At 47.1% G+C, this 20999-nt stretch overlaps 1 protein-coding gene across 3 annotated transcripts in view; it reads left to right on the top strand.

Annotated features, from left to right (window-relative positions):
• The window catches only part of LOC133340479 (uncharacterized), a 41696-nt gene that overhangs the window by 19645 nt on the left and 1052 nt on the right, over positions 1-20999 (top strand). For all 3 annotated transcript variants that reach the window (XM_061548758.1, XM_061548757.1, XM_061548759.1), the window contains 10 exons: positions 433-531; positions 1301-1391; positions 2144-2410; positions 3264-3411; positions 3956-4055; positions 6407-6501; positions 11528-11682; positions 15695-15878; positions 17585-17697; positions 19231-19324. In XM_061548758.1, the coding sequence (XP_061404742.1) occupies positions 433-531; positions 1301-1391; positions 2144-2410; positions 3264-3411; positions 3956-4055; positions 6407-6501; positions 11528-11682; positions 15695-15878; positions 17585-17697; positions 19231-19324 (1346 nt within the window). The remainder of the gene's footprint in view (positions 1-432; positions 532-1300; positions 1392-2143; positions 2411-3263; positions 3412-3955; positions 4056-6406; positions 6502-11527; positions 11683-15694; positions 15879-17584; positions 17698-19230; positions 19325-20999) is intronic.

Here is a 20999-nt window from a genome sequence, read left to right as displayed (position 1 = left end):
TTGGCTCGTGATTTGTGAGTTTTTAAAGTCCAGTATATGTCATAGAACATGGGTTGGTAACCAAACTAACAAGAATAGCATTTTTTTTTCTAATTCGGTAACAAAAAACACACTCTATTCCAAGAGCCACAATGGTCCTTAATAAATAACGCGATAAAGCAGCAATCCTTAAAGAGCGGCTTACGGCTCCAGAGCTGCTGGTTGCCAACCCCTGTTATAGAAGCAATAAACATTAGATTACAAGCTGTACATGAGCTGCTAAATCCATAATTCATGGAAATAACGGGGTTCCTATTAAGAACACGGATATTCCTGGGTGGGATAAGAGGAAGGGGGGGGGGGGGTGTCATCGCTGAGTCACGCCGGTGTTTGGAGTGAGGGAGACACCGGAGTGAGTTCAGCTCGACTCGTGCCGCTGTGATCTCCTCGCAGCGTCCACAAGCCGCCGGCAGCTGCTGGTGTGGAAGTTCGTCGCCTCGGGCTGCCTCACGGCCCTGCGCTGCCTTCAGCCCGTGGAGAGCCTCGCCTACAGTGAGGATCACAGCACGCTCACCAACGCGACGCAAAGCAAAGGTCCCCCGTGTAGCCTTCAACAGGCTGGTGGGGCAAGGGCTCATATTTTTAGGTTTCTTCGGTAAAGTCACAGATATCGTGCTGTGACGGTTCCACTTGAAGACGGAAGCTTGTGTTGCCTCCGAAACGTCGTGATTTTTATTTTATTTTTATTTTACTTTTAATTAATAAAAAAATGTTTTACCTACGTGACTTTACCGAAAAAACCTAAGAATATGAATCCTTGCAGTCACGAAAGCTTCAAATCTAGGGGCAAGGGCTGTTCTCGAGTTGGCACCGATGAAGGCCGGCACGGGCACATGAAACGGCATGTTTATGTGTCCGCAAAAAGCGGTTGTCACCAGATTTTTTTTTTATGCACAGAAAAAATTGCTAAATCGGAAGGAAATAGATACAATGTACAACTTTTTTTCCCCCCGTAAAATATTGAAATAAACTTCCTTTGCTCCACCGCATGACTTAGGCCAGAAATATTTCGTTAAACTGGTACTAAAATATGGTGCAGAATCTACGAACGGCTTCTTTGGAACCACTTCTAAAATGCGTATATATATGTTTTAAACAAACAAGCGCAAAAAGCCGGTGCGATATTAATCTCATGTAGGGGTGCTGTGAAACAGAGGGTATTTTTCACACAACGCCTCGCTACGGATTTCACAACATCTCAAGGGCGCTTCGCAGCGCCGCTGTCTTTTCACCGACTGTTTCTACATCGTCGTTTTCGCAGCGCGGAAGGCACCCATGCTCATCTTCAGCGGTCTCGCTGACGGGTCGGTCATGAAGTGGGAGAGGCTGCAGTCCAGCCACTTCATCTACAGGTATTTGCCGCTGCTACTTGTCCGATTTGAGGACGCAGGTCCGTGTTCCCTGCTATGTGGAACCCTCAACGGGTCTACCTCGTGAAGAGTCGTCGCTCGACCAGCAATGCGATCAGACTAACAACGGCACAGTAGTGGGCAGTGAACCGCTCTAAAAGCTCCGGAAATTCTACGGGGACATGGAATAGCTTTCAGGACATGCACAAAGGTGTGTATTGCCTTGTGTACGAGTGCTCAGCCTTATCGCCAACTCAATGAGTTGACAAGACGTGGTCACACCACTTGAAGCAATGTACTACTGTAGCATTAACTAAAGCCATATCCTTGGTTGCCGAATCTGAACAAGTTGCTATTCTTTTTCGATTTAAAGCTTTCGTGACTGCAGGGATTCATGTTCTTGGTTCTTTCAATAGAAGGGAAATAATAAAATAATAAAAATAAAAGATAATAAAATAGAATTCTCACGACGTTTCGGCCACAACGCAAGCAGCCGTCCTCGGGTGAAGAACAGGTCTGTCTGAAAGACAGCGTCTGAATGGACGCTGTCTTTCCGACAGACCTGCTATTCATCTAGCCACGCATAATATAGATCTGCTAGGACCTGCTCAAAGCTTGGCCACACTCTAAACTAATAAAAAAAAAACTAATTTTACCAGGTAAGGGCCACTGTTATTGTGACCCGGAGGAGAGAGAGAGAGTAAAGACCTCTGTGCCCGGTCCCGCTGATCCCGTGCGCTGTGAACGCGTTTCAGCTGCGAGAAGTTTCCGCTGCCCGGCACGGCCAAGAATCTGGTGGTGCCCTCTTCGTCGCGTCAACGGCCACGGAGGGCACCGCACGGGGGCCCCGTGCCACCGGGCGGCTCCGACGGCGGTGGCGGTGGCGGCGGGGGGACCCCCCGGCGGCCCGTGACTGCGCCGGGCGACCTGGGCTGGACGCGGGGCCAGCGCCAGTCGAGCCGCCGGAGCGTTCCGGGGCAAGCCGGAGAGGAGAGGCACAGCCGCAACGTGGCCATCACACGGTGGGGGGGCAGCTCTCTAAGTCGTTGATCGTCGTTGTCGTGATGCGTTCGATGGGTCGCGTAGCCCGCATTGCCCCGAGCACAGCTTCTGTGTGGCTTGATACGAGAGGGCTAAAGAGCGGGCACGGGCTAGAGAAGACATTTGAACCGATGTGGTTATAGGAGGATGTGGAGCCGAGTGGACCTGCCCGTGACCGATATCGGCGGTGTCAGGATTTGTCTGCGTGGAGGAATGATTGCGAAGGACGCTGCTGGGCAATTGGAGGCAGACGTCCTCCAGCAACAACGGAGGGTGGAGGAGCGATGCTCATTACAACGAGTGGAGAGCTGGCCGATTAAAACACAGCAAGCTGCACAGGTGGTGCATCTGCCAATTATCTTAGTTAATTAATCCACAACACTTGGGTCTGATCTCATGACATCAAGCCTTTATTAACACTTCACGTGGCTTTAAAGTGCACCTAGCCTGGCACAAGCGTTGTGGTAACGTCACAGCCGAGTTGTGAATGACGGCTGCTGTTGTGTATCTGTGTGTGTACGGCAGCGTAGTGGCGAGCACGCTGTGCTTATGACATGAACCCAATGACCCAAGTTCAACACCAGTAGCGATTATTGGAACCGGTCCCCTAAGTCGACTCAGCCTCAAGTGAATACCTAGTGCGGTGTGTGTAAACATCGCCACCGGGGAGACAAAGGCGGCCGGGCGTGATGCTGGCCTTCATCCTCGTGCGCCGTGCCGGCCTTCATAGGTGCTGTTGCCCGCTAACAGCACTTGCCACAGCTGTCTGGTTAAGGCTACACGGGGTGATGGTGGTGGTGGTGGGGGGTACGTGACCTTTGTCTTCGTGTGCAGGGCGGTGTTCGTTGAGGAGCGGGACCTGCTGGTGCTGGCCTGCGAGGATGGCCGTGTGTACGTGTGGGGATTCGACGAGACCGGCGTCAGCGCGCTCCAGAGAGCCCCTGGGTGGTCGCCAGATGAGGCCACGGCGCGCTCGCTGAAGGTGGACGCGAGAGATGACGCCCCCCCCCCCCCCCACCAGAAAATACCATTCGGGTTGCTCGTAGATTGGGGTCGGTGTGACCCGCCGCGACTCGTAGCCACAGCCCTTCACGAGGGGTATGTTGGATGTGGTGTGCCGGGCGTGGAAATGCATGATAACAACGAAAACTATTTTTACTTTACCAGGTAAGGCCCACTGAGCTATGTAGCTGTCTTTCAGAAGTGACCTGGCCAGAAATGTATAGCCCAATGAAGTGGCTTGTCATGTGGAAATGTATAGCAGCTAAATAAACGCATGTTGATTCTAAATGTGGAGGATAAAAATCCACGTAACCATGGGGAGAACACGCAAACTCCAAATATCCAGGCGTCAGGGTCGGGATTGAACCCACGACCTCCTGTATACCCGGCGAGGCCGTTATCATCTCACCATCGTGGTCGCCAAAAATATTTTGTGTATCACCGGCCTGGACGGACACGGTTGAAAGTTGGCCCTGACTCATGCTCGCGCTTGACTTAAGCGAGCGTCGTGATTTTCCCGGCAGCGCTTCGCGGTGCTGCTGAGCGAAGCGGAACTGCGGTCGCTGATGAAGACGCTCAGGGACAACGGGGAGGACCGGGACAGCGTCACCAACCGCGTGGCCGGTAGCGCCCGCACCGCACCACGCAGCCTCCTGCAAGCGTAGCACAGAGGTTGCAAGCGGGTACCCGATACCCGTACCCTACCCGATACCCGGCTACCCGTACCCGGCCGGGTACGGGTAGCCGTTTGCGACCCTGGTGCGGCCGGGTACGGGTAGGCCGTGAGTCACTGGTGAGTAACCGTTTGTCACTCATTTCGGGTAGGGTACGGGTACGGGTCGGAAACGGGTACCCGTACCCGGCCGGGTACGGGTACGGGTACCCATTTGCGACCCTGGTGCGGCCGGGTACGGGTAAGGAATCAAAACCCGTTTGCGACCTCTAGCGTAGCACAGAAGCGACATCACGATGTGCGCTCCGGCATGTTCGGCTACCCCGGCACTTGCACCGGCAGGGCTTCATTTCTTCCTAATTATTTTTTTCCAAAGTAGCACAATTCCTGCTGCAAGTGGCACATGACAAATCAGCCATAGGCGTGGTGAGATGGTAACTATCTCACCTGGTATGCAGAAGGACATGGGTTCGATCTCGACTGTGACACCTGTATATTTTGAGTTTGCATGTTCTCTGTCTCCCAGGGGTCGCGTGGGTTTTTTCTCCGGGTCCTCCGGGTTTTCCCTCTACATTTAGAAACACACATTTCCACATCATGATAAGCAACTTCATTCAGCTATCATTTGTGGCCTTCTGAAAAATAACTAAGTGGGCCTTACCTGGAAAAAATACAAAGTTTAGTTTAGTTTGAGTTGAGTAAATAGCCATGCAAATGAGTTGACATCCTACTTGCTGTGCTCTACCGCCATCTACTTACCACTGTTGTAGCCCTAAACTCTGGGAGTTTCACGTGCGTGTGATAACACTGGTCAACACACTTTTTCTGGCATAAGGTATTCCAACGGTCTTAAGGTACTTTTGGGGTGCTGATTCCAAATCTGGCATCAGTTTTTGTCTATCACATCAGGTTTTTGAGATATAAAATATTACATTTTCAATAAAAACTGCAGAAGAAAAATATTAAATAAATGTGGATATCTACATAAATGATATTATAAACACGCTATCCTAAAAATACAGCACCATATTTTAACACTAAAGCAGTCACTGACTCGCAACAACTCGCAATCATAAGTGACAGAGTTAATTTCGGGAAAAATCAATGAAAATGGGGTATGCCGATAGCATAAAAATGAGATGTGATGGAGCAAATCTGAGATCAGATTTGGAATCAGCACCCTGAAATTAGTCTAAAACAGCTGCAAAAGTCCAGGCCAGAAAAAAATGGTTTTTTTTTGTGTGACCAGTGTGATCGATGTGTGATCCACCAACCATGCCTCCAACTCGCTGGATGTTTCTCGGGTGGATTTTGATTCCCCCCTCCAAAGTTAAAATAATCTCCTCCCTAGTAGTAGGTTTTTACCCTTTAAACTGGTACAAAACTGACACCTTTATACAAGGCATCATGTTTGCAATAACCACAACACAAGCAGTCTCCATTGGTGTTGGACCAGATGACGCCAAAAGGCGTCTAGGCTCTAAGGAAAGCTGTCTCGGGTGTGGACCAATCAACTTCAAGGACAGTGCATATCATTATCATTATCGGAGTTGTTTCTTTTTGTTTGCATTTTGACTGCTTGTGTTGTGGTTATTGCAAACATGATGCCTTGTATAAAGGTGTCAGTTTTGTACCAGTTTAAAGGGTAAAAACCTACTACTATATTTTGCCACTGGTAAAGGAGATGTCTCATAGAGTAAATGCCAATCTCCTCCCTGTCATAGAGTGCCCTCTAGCGGGTAACGTCACCCTGCAGGCGTGGCAGTGGTCTTTTTCTTCTTTTAGTACGGCTGACGTAGATGCAGAGACAACAACGACAATTTCACATTGAGGTGGTCAAGCCGGATAGCCACGTCAGGAGTAGTGTAATCGCTGTGATGTCGCCTTCGTATTTGTGGATCAGGCATTGCGTCGTTACATGTTGTACAATATGCTCTGGATGGCCACAGGCGCACACGGGAGTGTTGAACATTTTCCATTTGTGCATCAGGTATCCGCATCTGCCATGGTTTGTGCAAGTGCGGTTTAGGATGGACCATGAGATCCGTGGAAGATCAAACCCAGGGGATCTTCTGGGTTTGATGTTTTTGAGTTCTTTTGAACTCCATTCCACTCACTAAGCTTCATCGGTGGTTGAGCTCGCATCGTTGAATGTTAAGCGCATGGGTCCAAAAGGGCTTGCTTGCGTGACTTCAAGCGATGACGAGGGACGTCATTGAGGTCCTGATGATTGTGAAGGCGACTGTCTTGGCAGTGGTGAGCGAGCGCGTGTTTTTGGCGTGGTGTGTTCTTGGCGTGGCAGGGTTTGTGTGCAAGTCCACGCTCTGCGCTCACACCGCCTGCGTGAGCGCCATCGTAGTGGTGGGGCCGGACGGCGACGATGGGACCACGTATCTGGTGCGACGATGCACGCGCACGCGCGCACGCACACATGCCGACGGAAAACAAAGATCCCCCGTATAACCTCAACCAGTGTTCATAATCAACGTTTTTGGGTTTAGATAACGTTATTTATAAATGTGTCGTAATCCTCCACCACCCGACACGGCCAATCAGTAAAAAAGTGTCACGTTGACAAAAAGACAAATAGTTCACTGCTTTAGCCCACCGGTGTGTTGAAGCGTGAAACCACAACATTTACAATTTTTGAGTAGTACGACGTTTCGCTGGTAATTGCATCCAGCATCATCGGGCAATTCGCCAGAATGGCGAGGCTCTGCTCTGTCTCCCGTTCTTATATAGAGCAGCAGCAGGGTGACGTCGTCAGTAACTCATTAACTCATGTTATAAATAAGGCGATCTAAACCCAAAAACGTTGATTATGAATAATATTGGTCGCGAAAGCCTACGTGTTGAGCTCAACCAGTGTTCTTCACACATTTCCAGAGAGGGGGGCCACTTTCGCCGATAAGACGTCAGCGTGAGGGCCACCGCACCGCCTGCAAGGGGTGGATTCACATTTGGAAATTGTCGGGGGCCGCACTAAAGGCCACCAGAGCCAGTCAGTGGCCCACGGGCCTTGCAATGAAGAACACTGGCCGAAACAAACTGTTCGGGCAAATTCTGTTAGCGAGTCGCACCTATGAAGGCCGGCACGGCACACGAGGGGGTGGGTGACCAGCACCACGCCCGGTCGGCCTTTGTCTCCGCAGTGGTGATGTTTTACACATCGCACCAGGTACTCATTTGAGGCTGAGTCGACCTAGTGGAGGCCCAGGACCGGTTTAGATAATCGTCACTGATGTTTGGCCGTGAGCGGGAATCGCGCGGCGCGCTAACCACTACACTACCGCTCCCCACGCACATCCCCATCAACCAGGCGCGGTTCGTCCACTAAGTGGGCGTTGGGATGCCTCCCCATCCAGCAGCTGGAGATGAGAAGTATTTTTTCTAATAAAAATGCTTTTCTCTAAATAGTTTTGCCGTTTTTAAATTAAATTTTATTTTTATAGCGATTATTTCAAAGTGAATTGCCGAGTGAAGAAAACATTTTAACCTGTTCATATTAGAAACGGCTGCAACGTCGCAGTCTGAATTGTGCCTAGGGGAGGTCTCGGGGGGGCGGGGGGGGCTGTGACGGCGTCCGACTGAGAGATTTCCCCTACGTCCATTGCGATTAGCTCCGAGCATGTTAACCACGTCGCTCGAGACCCGTTCAGGGCGGTGAAAAAGGTGCCCGTGGCTCTAATGACGATGTCACAACGCGAGGTTGCACTGTGCAAATATTGCAAGGTCACGGCCGACACGCTCAAGGAGGAAACAGCAACAGTGATGGCAGCGAACGACGAATTGGCAACGGACACAGTGGGGTCACTCCTGAATATTCCATTTGAAAGGATGACTATGCAGGAAGAAGAAGCTGATCAATGCAATTCCCGACTTCAGCAGACGAGTGATTGAAAAGTTTGCCTTCTCATGAGGATCGACGTGCCAAATTATTGGACAAATATGCCAACGGAGAGGAAAGGGAGGCCGCTATTTTGAGTTGCCCATCTTGGAGATATTGTGTACAGTCAGCTATGTTAATGGCAACTTAATGGGTTGATTGAAATGTGGGTACGCATGTAGCCCAATAGCAATCATGTGGCCTTAAAACCAGAAATATGTGTTACATTGCACTTATAATCGTGGCTTAAACCCAAAATCAAATGTGTAGGCTAATGTCAGTATAGGCCCAGCTTTCCATTGGACAATGTAGTCAGTGTCAAGTGACGTTACAGTTGCCACACGTAACAGTGAGACAAACAGTGGCCACACAACGAAACAAGCTCTAATGAAAAGGGAAGTGAATAGCAGGGCCTGTGTACATTGCATTAATGTCGCCATTGAATACTGATCAAAGCTTTTTGTGTAGGCGGGTGTACGACGTTATGTGGTTGTTATTGTACAGTATGCGGTGTCTTGGTTGCCTTTGCTAATTTGTCGAGTCGTGTCAGCTGATCTTTAATTGTTCTTTAGGCTTTTAGCAGTGTCAAAGGGGTTGTGTGGTGTGGACTTGAGGGTCATGGGAACAGCATTTGAGTGCTGTGTTGTTTTGTTTAGTATTGTTTATAAATGCCTACCGTTCGTAGATAATACAGTTAACATCACTTTCATGGGAAGGCCAATAACATGACGAGGTTTAAAAAAATAATTATTAGAACACCGTCTTTTCAGAGGTCACTCACAACAGCCCCACCTCGTGGCAATGTCACGAACCGTCACTGCCACAAAACCCCTTTGGCATCCTACTGGCTCAGGGAATATGCATGATGCAGGCTGCTACAATCCATGATCAGTATGTTGGCCTGAATCCATTACGTACAAAGACTTAACAGTCTTTACACATACAGTCTTCATTATATACCTGCAGCAAGAGCGGCACGAATATATCCTAATTGTTTCATATTTACAAAGGGTGTGTTGCTGGCGCTAAAGTTGTGTAACTGTCAGCGGGTTTGAATGAACACTGTATCGTCTTCCCCATGCGTTTGTTCCCGTAACAACAAATATGCAGCAGTAATGCGTACACAATGGTTGTTCAATGCTTGTGATCACCAGGGGGCATTTGTGCCCCTTAGAGCAAGGCCGTAGCCATGGAGTCAACATTGGTAGGGGGGGACCAAATCTTCCAGGGGTCTGGGGGTTCTAACCCAGAAAAAAAATCTAAATTTGAAAACTAATTTCCTGCCATTTCCTGCCTAAAAAATATTTAAAAATGCACTAACGCATGGGATGGAATCTTTATTTGATTTTTACAACAATATCTAATAGGGTATTACATTGCTCTGTTTTAACTTTTTTACCATTTCTTGTTTCATTGTATGTAATGTTTGACATTAGGGATTGATAAAGTACAACCATGACCACAATCATATAAACAGAAATATATACATTGATATATATGAAGACAAGTCTAGATATTGTGGCCAAGGTTTAGCAAATTGTTTTTTTTTATTTACATAGCATAGCAATTATTATTACTTTTTGTAATATTTTTTCATAGCAATAAATTGGGGGGGGGGCATTTTGAGCATATTTGAATATTGGGGGGGGGGGCATGTGTCCCCCCCAATATATATTATAATTACGGCCTTGCCTTAGAGTTGGTGAAGCGACTACATTTGTTAGGGCAAGGTAAAGGCCAAAGAGGTTGCACAATAAGGTGCAACTATGCTGAAAGGAATACAAAATAACTTCGTGAAGCGGTCGTAAGGATTCATTTTGAAGTTGGCAATGCATGGATATAGCCTGTGGTGTGAATAAGGGTTACTTTTATTACGAAATAAAATAACGGGGTGCAAACATTTCTAAGGGGATACATTTCTCTGAATATTTGTTCCTGGGGGAACGGTAATTGTGGGAGCGTATACTCCTCTGACATCGGCACACCTCGGCCTGCCAAGCTATTGACACTGGGTTCAATTCCCGATTGTGGTTGATGGAAACCTGAGGAAAAAATCTACTTGCACTCGCGTGTTATGACCAAGTAATGTTTATATTCTTGGTTCTTTCGGTAAAGTCACGTAGAAGGGAAATAATAAAAAAAACTAATAAAAATTCTCACGACGTTTCGACTGCAACACAAGCAATCATCATCAGGTGTGAAATTATTGTTTATAGTTTTATTATTATATTACTTCCCTTCTACGTGACTTTACCGAAAGAATCAAGTATATGAAATCCTTGCAGTCACGAAAGCTTTAAATAAAAAAAAACAAATAATGTTTGTTTGTTTGACCCATGACCAAACGACCTGAAAAGCACCGGATCTCATTAGATTTCCAAAACTAAACCCACAGTGTACTCTTTGGTTCTTTCGGTAAAGTCACAGTAGGTATGAAATAAAATAAATCACGACGTTTCGGGCGCAACACAAGCGTTCGTCATCAGCTTGTGTTGCGCCCGAAACGTCGTGATTGATTTTATTTCATACCTACGTGACTTTACCGAAATAACCAAAGAGTATGGATACCTGCAGTCACGAAAGCTTCAAATCAAGATTAAACCCACAGTGTTTTTAGATGGGCAACCAACAATGGCTGATATAGGGGCAGCAGAGGGCAGGATAGCAAATTCCATTGTTCTGTACTTCCCGTACTCCCCCCACATATGAACCCCGCACTGAGCGTCTTGGTGAAGTTTGTTAAAATAACCTCCCCACGATCCGCAACTGCGTAGCAAGGCCCTCACCCGGCGTACACGGACTTGTGTGTGTGTGTGGATGTGTAACGTTTCAACATCATGATCATCAAGTATGTATGTTGAACTTCTTTCGCACCGTACGTGTCCAACCGTGCTAATCGTAGGTGCGGGGGCGGGGGGGAAGGACAACAAACTAAACACCAAAAAGCAGTTTTGAAGAAATGAGTGTTCAATCTAGATGACTTAAAAGTCCACACAGTTCCAGGGGCTTGCTAATATCGGAAGACGCGTTTGGGACCGGCCACAGAAGCGCATCTTGAAAGTGCCGCCACCTTGGTTCGCCGAGGAGCCAAAATCCTCCGCTGCGAGGTTCATCACCACGGCCCACGGGCCAGATCGTCCCCGTATGCTTCCACCGAACATCTCGTCATTTAAATCCTTTATATTAAGTTCACTTGCTTCCTTGCTTGCGCGCTTACGACCGTGCAAATCTTTCGGTCGTTTTTTAACCCACTTCCCGTGATCCAATCGAGCTGACATTTTGCACACAGCCTCGTTGTGCGTGACAATTTATTTTCGCGAAATTTTTTTTCCAACATTTTACACTTTTTAGGAAAAATAAATTATATTTAATTACCAATTGCTTAATGGTGGCAGGCAATAATCTGACCCATAGGTGGCAGCCATCTCAAGCCAGAGGATGAGAGGACTCTAGCCGCCACGCATATAAAGGATTTATAGTGAAAAACTTTGTTTTTACGGGTTAATTTTTTTTCTCCACACCCCCCACCCCCCCAAGGTGAGCGGCGGCTGGGACCGGCGGCTGTGCGTGTGGCGGCTGGAGGAAGGCGCCCTGCACGACACGTTCCTCGACACGGCGCCCGGGACGCCCTACGGGGAGCAGGAGATCGCCTGCGACGGCGTCATCATGGACATGGCCTTCTCCCCCAAACGGCACGGTGCAGCTCGTACGCTGAGGGGCGGTGGGGGCGGGGGGAGGGGTGCTGGGGGAGGGGTGCTGGGGGAGGGGGGTGGGCTACCGGGGGGCTAAGAGGTCAGAGCCCAGAGCCAGCATAGCCGAGACCCTGCTCGGGGTTGAACCGGGGGCCTCTTGGGTTCGGTGGATGTGTACAGGTTGGTCCAGATGTCTTGTGACACCCCCCCCCCCCCGTTAAATCTCTAAAACGTGATGTATTTTTTTGTACTCCAACGGGTGTGTAATTTAATGTGAGTAACATAACTTAATTAAATATCATAAGTGTGAAATTGTTCGCAAAAATGTAAGCGACATAACTAAATGAAATATCATAATTGTGAAATTGTTCGCAAACATTTTTTTCGAACATTATTTCTTGCTGGTTTATAAGCTCACTCCAAGCGGTTCTTCAAAATTATATGAACTCGTATCAGCCATCTGAAATAAACAAGGTTTATTTAAAACAGAAATGGATAAGCAAAGGAAGAATATCTTAGGGGTCAATTAATTGTGGTTCACAAGACATCTGGGGCCAACCCCGTATGTATGTATGTATGGCTCGCATAGCGGAACCTGCGTTCCAGACGTTGCTGGTCTGACGATCTCCCTTCCGGCAGTCAAACCAATCGGCAGGTTTCTTAAAACCCCTCGGGCGAAATGCAATCTTAGAGAATCTCTCCAGAACTTCCACGAAGCAGAGGCCCTTCACTAGCAATGGCGTGAGCCAGGGATTGCACTAATGATTGCGTGCAAACATCTCATAAACTTAGTTTTTCGCATATTTAGGTGTATTCCAGCACCAACATTTTTCAATATTCGGTTGACTGCTATACGATGAACATTTCTCTGTAGTAGGGTGCACGTTCTCTCAGGGTTTGCATAGTAAACGTTACTTCAATGCAGCGTTCTTCATTGGAAGGCCCGCGGGACACTGGCGGCCCCTGGTTTCAGTTGCAGTTTCATGTATTAGGTATAGCCCTGTGAGCCCATTCGGCTCTTGAATCGGGTGCAACCGCAACAAACAAAAAACTAAAACATGAACAAGAAAACATCTTAAAGTGACTATGCGCAAACAGAAAAATCCAGGAAAAAACTGCAAAGTCTTCCAGACAAAAATCACCGTACACCAACGCTGTGTGCAAAAATCCCAGTGGGATGCAAGTCAAACAACAACAACAACAACCACAAGACAACTTAGATTAAAGCCATCATTCTAACTCCGTACTACAACAAACAAACATGGCCAAACCAAAAAACTTTCGAAATCACCAAAATAGTGGCCTCTAGTGCGGCCCCTGACAATACACAACACGTGAAACACACCCCCATCATCATCGTGCTGTCAAACCCCCAATGGTTTCAAATGTTGTGGCGGCCCTCACACTGATGACGTCTCATCGGCGAAAGTGGCACGCCCTTTGAAAATTAGTGAAGAACACTGCTTGAATGGGATCTCGGCAGTATTTCTGTTCTTAAACGCAGCAGGATATGCACTTCTCTGTGAGAATTCCTGAATTGACATTTCATCTCATGATGTGACGTCAGGAGCACAGCTGGATTAAAATTGGAAAAATGTCAAGAAAATCAGCTGAATTGTGCTCGACTCATTACTCTGCGTTTAGGGCGAGTCGGCCCTTCTTCTGCCTGACAGCTGCTAGGCAAAGCTCAAGAGAGGTTCTCCAAAGCGTATCTTTACCAATCCTACCCGAGGAATGTGGATATTTTCACAACTGGCTAATGACTCTAAAAAGCAGATGAGTACTGCCCCAATTGAGGCTTCTTTTGAAAATGTGTAATCTGTACCCATGCAAGTTTGCGTTTGTGCGTGGGAAGAGGTGGTGTAGTGGTTAGCGTGCCGGGCTTCGAGCCCGGCGACATGAGTTCGATTCTCACTCACGTGCAACACCATTAAGCGATTGGCTGAATCAGTTCTGGGCCTCCCCTAGGTCGACGTAGCCTCCAGTGAGTACTTGGTGGGGTGTGTTAACATCGTCACTAGGGAGACAAAGGCAGCCGGACGTGGTGCTGGCCACCCCACCCCCTCGTGTGCCATATCGGCCTTCATATGTGCTCGCAAACAGCACTTGCCCCACCAGTCTGCTAAGGCTATACGGGGGATCTTTGTCTTTTTGTTTGGCGCGTGGGAAACCACTTTGATTTTGAGGGCACTCAAGGGCAAGGTGCTGTTAAATTCAACTCAAGACTACCTATTATGCACCAAAATAACCCAGGAACACCTGCTGTGCAGATTTTATGTGGGATGATATCGTGCTGTTATCCTGACAGCCCTGACTGGCGAGTTAAATGTTAATTTATTTAGGTGATTAAACAGGCACCTATATTATCATTCTTGTTGGCCACAGTTGTGAAACCCTCTGTAATGACCACAGCGCCTTCCCGTGTGCCATGACTCACAGTCAAGAGATATGTTGGTACTGTGTAGACAACTCATTTATTAAAGGGGTTACGCCGATTTGGTCAGTAAACCTTGATGTAAACAAGCAGGCCTATTTAGTTTGCTTGTAAATAAATAACAGGTTGCAGTTAGCACGTATATAATTGGTGCTCGGTCGGTGATGGCTTCAAGCTAATTACTATATGCATGTTATATCCATGTGACCATGCTGCAAACGAGCCAGACGCAATGCGTGTTTTATAATTAAATTTGCAGCAACAAGATCGTACACAATCAGCTCTCATGTAAAGCAGACATCAGATAACCTGCTGAGATTCATTTCCATGAAACTGGCCGACTACTTTCAAAAAATCTTCTCATGCACATTTAATTAAAACGTGGATGTTAACACACACGTGGATACGATACACAGTTATAACTCGTGTTACTAATCGTAATACATTTGTATTCATCCACGATATGTCCTGCATTTCAAGACTTTTTTCAGAAGGACCCTACATCACCATGTTTGATCAATGCCGAGAAGAATGCATATATTACGTGGGAGGAAACTGGTGTTTCGTAAATCTCATCATCGTTTTTCAATATTTGGCTAAAGTCCAATTTTGCCGAGGGTAACGCGCCACATTTATTTTGGCCGACATGGCACCGGGATATTGAGCGCTCTGCACGCGCGTATCGTGGGCGGCATTCGACATCGGCGGATGAAGCAATCGCTTCGAGCTCTGGAGCAACTTCGCGCGTACGCGGTACACAGGGATGTGTATTGTTGTTATTATAATATTCAAGAGCGATCGTTTATCTGGATTTGCAATGGTAATCCTCAGCTGTCATACGGTGATATGATTGATGGCTCCGCATTAAGACACAGCAGTCTAAATAAAGGCAACATTTAAGTCTTGTTTCATTATTACTGGATATTTGTGAAAAAATGCACTTCATCGCAGTCCTCCAGTCTAAATCAAGATTCTGCATATGTAGCGTTGTTCTTATTTCTCGTGGACATTTGAACAAGTGTTATTAGTATGGATTGTGTTTGGATATTTTTGGTTGGTGGAAATAGTACAATTATTATTTTAGGACATGGGTAGGGGGAGGGACCAGAGTGGAGAGGTGAGCAGTCAAATATTCGGCTTCGTGCCCCCAATGGGTTAGCAGCAGTTTGCACGCATCCAGGACACATGGCTAAAGTACTTGCTAACTGGTACGTTTGGTTCAGATGACAACACCTTCCTAATAGGACTGTGTCGGATGGTGGTGGGTTAACGACACATTTATATTTAACAATAATAATCATTTACATTTATAAGGCGCAATTCATCCAGGGATCTCAGTGCGCCCATGCACGAATTTATGAAATATAAACACGACAAAGTCCAGAGTCCACGGGGTCATTCATGGGAAGTGTAGAACCGGCGAGACAGGCGAGTCTTTAGAGAAGACCTAAACAGGTGCGAGTGCTCTAACCCAAAAGCCTTTCATCACGAACAACGAGTAACGCCGTTCGCTTTCAAGCGTTTCGTTTTCATCGCCATCATCGCCATCATCGTCGTCGTCGCTGTCTTTGTCACCAGGCGCGAGTTTGCCTACGCGTCGAGCGATGGGGCGGTGCGAGTGCGAGCGTTCAGACCGTGCGGGCCGGAGATGGAGCTCGTCGCGACGCTCACAGGACACGAGGCCGAGGCGACCTGCGTGCGCTGGCACGGGGTCACCGAGCGCTGGGTCACGGCCTCCCAGGACGGCACCGTGCGCGTCTGGGTACGGTGGCAACCGCGACGGGAGGGGAGGGAGGGGGGACATTTCGAATTCGCAAATGAGCAACGCACTCGCCGAGCTCGCGGTTGATTAATCATCATCGTCGTGATCATGTCACCATCATCACCATCATTGTAATCATCACCGTCTTTCTTGTCACTATTACAATCATCATCGCTACCATCATGATCATTGGAAATATGGTAATTATTGCCATTACCTTCATCATTATCATCACTGTCGGCATCATTACCGAGACTGCAATTATTTTTCGATTTAAAGCTTTCGTGACTGCAGGGATCCATCTTCTTGGTTCTTTCGGTAAAGTCACGTAGAAGGGAAGTAATAAAATAATAAAAATAAAACATAATAAAATAAAATAATTCTCACGACGTTTCGGCTACAACGCAAGCAGCCGTCTTCAGGTGAAGAATCACGCAAGCAGCCGTCTTCAGGTGAAGAATCACCTGAAGACGGCTGCTTGCGTTGTAGCCGAAACGTCGTGAGAATTATTTTATTTTATTATGTTTTTTTATTATTTTATTACTTCCCTTCTACGTGACTTTACCGAAAGAACCAAGAAGACTGCAATTATTGTCACTATCATTGTCATCACTGTCATGTTCATCACCACCACCGAAAGGATGATCATCATCATCATCATCCAGTGTATCATTGCTGATTATCAGCATCATTATCATTACTCATAAACAATATTTCAGCATAAAAGGACACTTCTGAAATGGACTCGCTCCTCCCTACATTCAGGATCTCCTTCAGCCACATATTCCATCAAGATCATTCAGTTCCTCAGATTTTGCAATGCTCAGTCCCACAGTCGAGGCTTCACACGTGGGGTGATCGTGCCTTTGCAATTTTGCTACCTAAGATCTGGAACTCCATACCCTTTGAGGTCAGGACTTTCAAGACACGATACATCTTCAAATCTCGACTAAAGCATATCCGTTTAAAATGGCTTTCTCTCTCTAGTTATTTTCAAACATCTTTCTCATTTCTTTCTTCCTCGGTTGATATTCAACTATTTCCGCCTTTTCATGCATAGCGCCCTACGAACTATTGTTTAAGGGCACTTTTAAGTTAAAATTAGGATTCTCTTCAACCGTTTTAAGGTTTGTGATATGACCACGGGTGTTGTTTCTTTGTGTGCTTGTGTGTGTGCTTGTGTGTGTGTGTGCTTGTGTGTGCGAGTGCTTGTGTGTGTGTGCTTGTGTGTGAGTGCTTGTGTGTGTGCTTATGTGTGTGTGTGCTTGTGTGTGTGCTTGTGTGTGTGTGCTTGTGGGGAGCGGTAGTGTAGCGGTTAACGCGCTGCGCTATGTTACTGGCGACCCGAGTTCGATTCCCGCTCACGGCCAACACCAGTGACGATTATCGGAACCGGTCCTGGTCCTCCCCTAGGTCGACTCAGCCTCAAATAAATACCTGGTGCGATGTATAAAAACCACTACGGAGACAAAGGCGGCCGGGCGTGGTCTTGGCCACCCACCCCCTCGTGTGCCGTTCTGGCCTTCATAGGTGCTCGCTGACAGCACTTGCCCCTCCAGTCTGTTAAGGCTATACGGGGGATCTTTTTTTTCTTTATTTTCTTTGTGTGCTTGTGTGTGTGCCTGTGTGTGTGTGTGCTTGTGTGTGTGCTTGTGTGTGTTTGTGTGTGTGCTTGTGTGCGTGTGCTTGTGTGTTTGTGTGTTCAGAGCGGGGACGGCTCGAGCTGTGAGCGGGTGCTGGTGATGCCGGGAGCCGTCGGCGCCCTATGCATCGACGAGCTCAGTGGCTGCATTGTGGTTGGGGTGCAGAACACACTCCGGTGGGTGGTGACGAGCGGCCGGTTAGACGAGGCACACTTCACGACAATTCTGCCCGGCTAAAGCCTCTGAACCAATCCACCCGCAATGCGCCCGGGCTCAGAGCATCTCGGAACGGGGTCGTGTCCAGATAGCTCGATGAAGACCTCCACGCCGCGTGGGCCGACAGGGTTACATGACCGTACTTTACCACGCTGGTCGGTGCGAATTTGTAAAGGCAGGGAACGCAGACACGGGGGGCATAGAAGTATAGTACAACATCTTCTTGGTTCTTTCGGTAAAGTCACGTAGAAGGGAAGTAATAAAATAATAAAAATAAAACATAATAAAACAATTCTCACGACGTTTCGGCCACAACGCAAGCAGCCGTCCTCAGGTGAAGAATGAGACAATGCCAAGCTAGGAGCTTATATATAAGCTGCGTTGGAGGTGGAAGAAAAAGCGCCTTAACAAAAGAATGTGCATATGAAGAGGAATTTAGCATATACATGGAAAATGCGTAGGAGGTGGGCGGGGGGGGTTTCAAAGTCATATTATGCCCATGCATTATGCAGGATCAACAGCACCAAGGGGGGGTGCAGGGATTAGCAGTAACAAAGGAAATGAATGTTAATGATATGTAGCTGCAGTTACTCAACAACAGATGATTTTTGCTGCACCAACCACTGCTGTCCGCAGCATAACATATAACGCACGTTTTAATACGTGCATTGGTTTGACATCGGATGTAACATAAGCTACGACATACATGACGGATATAAATGTGAGCGAAATTACACAGCAGTTCATTTGACATGAAACCACACAGAAAATACATTTTCGTGCAACTGTTCTGCTTTCTTGATGTTGGTGACAATTTTCTTCATTGTGAGAAATGCATCATTTCGAAACCGCTAGTTTTGCAGAAGCGGCTCAGTCGGAATCAGGATTCCATCAAGCCAGTTGATTTCCATTTAAAGCTTTCGTGACTGCAGGGATTCATCTTCTTGGTTCTTTCGGTAAAGTCACGTAGAAGGGAAGTAATAAAATAATAAAAATAAAACATAATAAAATAATTCTCACGACGTTTCGGCTACAACGCAAGCAGCCGTCTTCAGGTGAAGAATGAGATATTGTCAAGCTTGGAGCTTATATATAAGCTGGGTTGGAGGTGGAAGAAGAGCGCCTTAACAAAAGAATGTGCATATCAAGAGGAATTTAGCATATTCATGGAAAATGCGTAGGAGGTGGGCGGGGGGGGTTTCAAAGTCATATTATGTCCATGCATTATGCAGGATCAGCAGCATCAAAGGGAGGGGGTAGGGGGTAGCATTAACAAAGGGAAGGAATGTTAATAGTATGTAGAAGCAACGAAACATGTCAATGGGAGAGCGGTGGCAGGAGACCCGCAGCGGAGCAAATAATGCATTCCCTGTGGAGAACACAAGATACCCCCTCGCGTAAAGATGGGGCCAGTCACCTAAACCGTGACTCCCAATTCTCCGCTGCGTGTTTAACACTTGCGAATGGCGTCCTGCCCCCCCTGTCCTGTGCAGCGTGTTCGATGCAGAGACCTTCACGCAGGTGCAGGTCAACACAGGGCACAGCGACTGTGTCAGGTCCATCATCCACATCCCCGAGCGAGGACAGGTGGTGCTTTGCCCGCCAGAGTCTCTACGACTCTCGGCTCTGTATCTACACAATCGCTGCATCCTATCCGTTACTGCATCCATCCATCGCCACTCCTGCCGCCATCTCTGCATCTGTTAAGATTCTAATAATATCTACGAGATTCCTGGTGAAAGTGAGTTTTCTATGGGCAGCAAGTTGATGGCATCAGCCCAGACATCAACTGCGCGACTGTGCTGGATGGAATCAAATGTAACACAATTTTCCAGATTGTAAGCCGCTACACTCATTCATTCACTCTGACCATTGATTGGTCAGTCACTTCCTTATTATTTTATTGCTGCTACCAATCATCGTTCCCATGAACCTCGCACCCTTGACACCCCGACCAACGCCAAGGTCTCCTTCTCCCAGGAAGACTCTGTTCAAACACCAAAACGTGAGATGTGATGTTTTCTTCATACATTTTCCCCCTAATACCGCTCGACTTTGAAATGCCCTCCCATCGTCTCTTTTGCCAAATTCACGAATGCTCTGTTGCTGCCGACTTACGGCATTGAAAAAATCGTATTCAATTTAATCTGTTACTTAATATGGCAAGTTCTGGCTCTGTGAATTAGGGTTTTTAAATCCTTTATATTAAGTTCGCTTGCTTGCTTGCGTGCTTGCTTGCGTGCTTGCTTGCTTACGACCGTGCAAATCTTTCGGTCGTTTTTTAACCCACTTCCCGTGATCTAATCGAGCTGACATTTTCCACACAGACTCGTTGTGCGAGACAATTAATGTTCGTGAATTTTTTTTCCCAAAATTTTACACTGTTTAGGGAAAACAAATTAAATATTTAATTACCAATTGCTTAATACTGGCAGACAATCATCTGACCCATAGGTGGCAGCCATCTCAAGCCAGAGGACGAGAAGACTCTAGCCGCCACGCATATAAAGGATTTATAGTGAAAAACTTTGTTTTTACGGGTATACTTGTTTTTATTTGCACAAAACTCAATCTGGGTATAGAGCAATCGAAAATACTTAATCGTGAGCTCTGTGATGTCATCGTCCAAGAGTTGCACATGTGAATGTATCTCACAAATGGAACAAATAATTACCCAAGAAAACCTTATGAAGTCGATTGGCTTTTTAAAAGGTTTTGGAGGGAAATTCGGATTTTTGGACCATTTATGAATCTGTCTTTTGCATGAAGGAGTAGTTTTGCTTATGACAGTTTATGATCATAGGCCCAAGGCCCAAACATCCAAAGGGCCAGCAATAAGAAACACTATCGAATGTCTAATAGATAAGAGCAGTCTGGAGGGTCCCCCACGCATATGAGGGGATAATGCACTTTGGATGTTAATTTTCTTTACTGCTATTTACTGGGCACATTCCAGCCTTGCAGGTTGGGCATCTCATACACATGCTGTTCATCTCCATGCAATTCACCAACCATGTTTGCAAGGTGCTGGACTAAATGAGTACACCCTAAGGATGCTCTCCAAGCTACCCTCACACAAAGAGCCCTGGCTTGCCTCTGCAGGCTGTTGGGGCAAGTGCTGTTAGCGAGCATCTATGAAGGTCGGCATGACGCACGAGGGGGGGGATGGCCAACACCACAGCACCACGGCACCGCATCCTTTTAAGGCTGTCAACCATGGGGAGGGCTCAGGGCCAGTTTAGATATTCGCCACCGATGTGGT

Source organism: Lethenteron reissneri, chromosome 9 (assembly GCF_015708825.2).
Source record: "Lethenteron reissneri isolate LAM-NWPU_2019-01 chromosome 9, ASM1570882v1, whole genome shotgun sequence".
NCBI lineage: Eukaryota > Metazoa > Chordata > Hyperoartia > Petromyzontiformes > Petromyzontidae > Lethenteron > Lethenteron reissneri.
The sequence above is the reverse complement of the archived record's forward strand: the minus strand, read 5'-3'. Positions and strand labels throughout refer to the sequence as shown.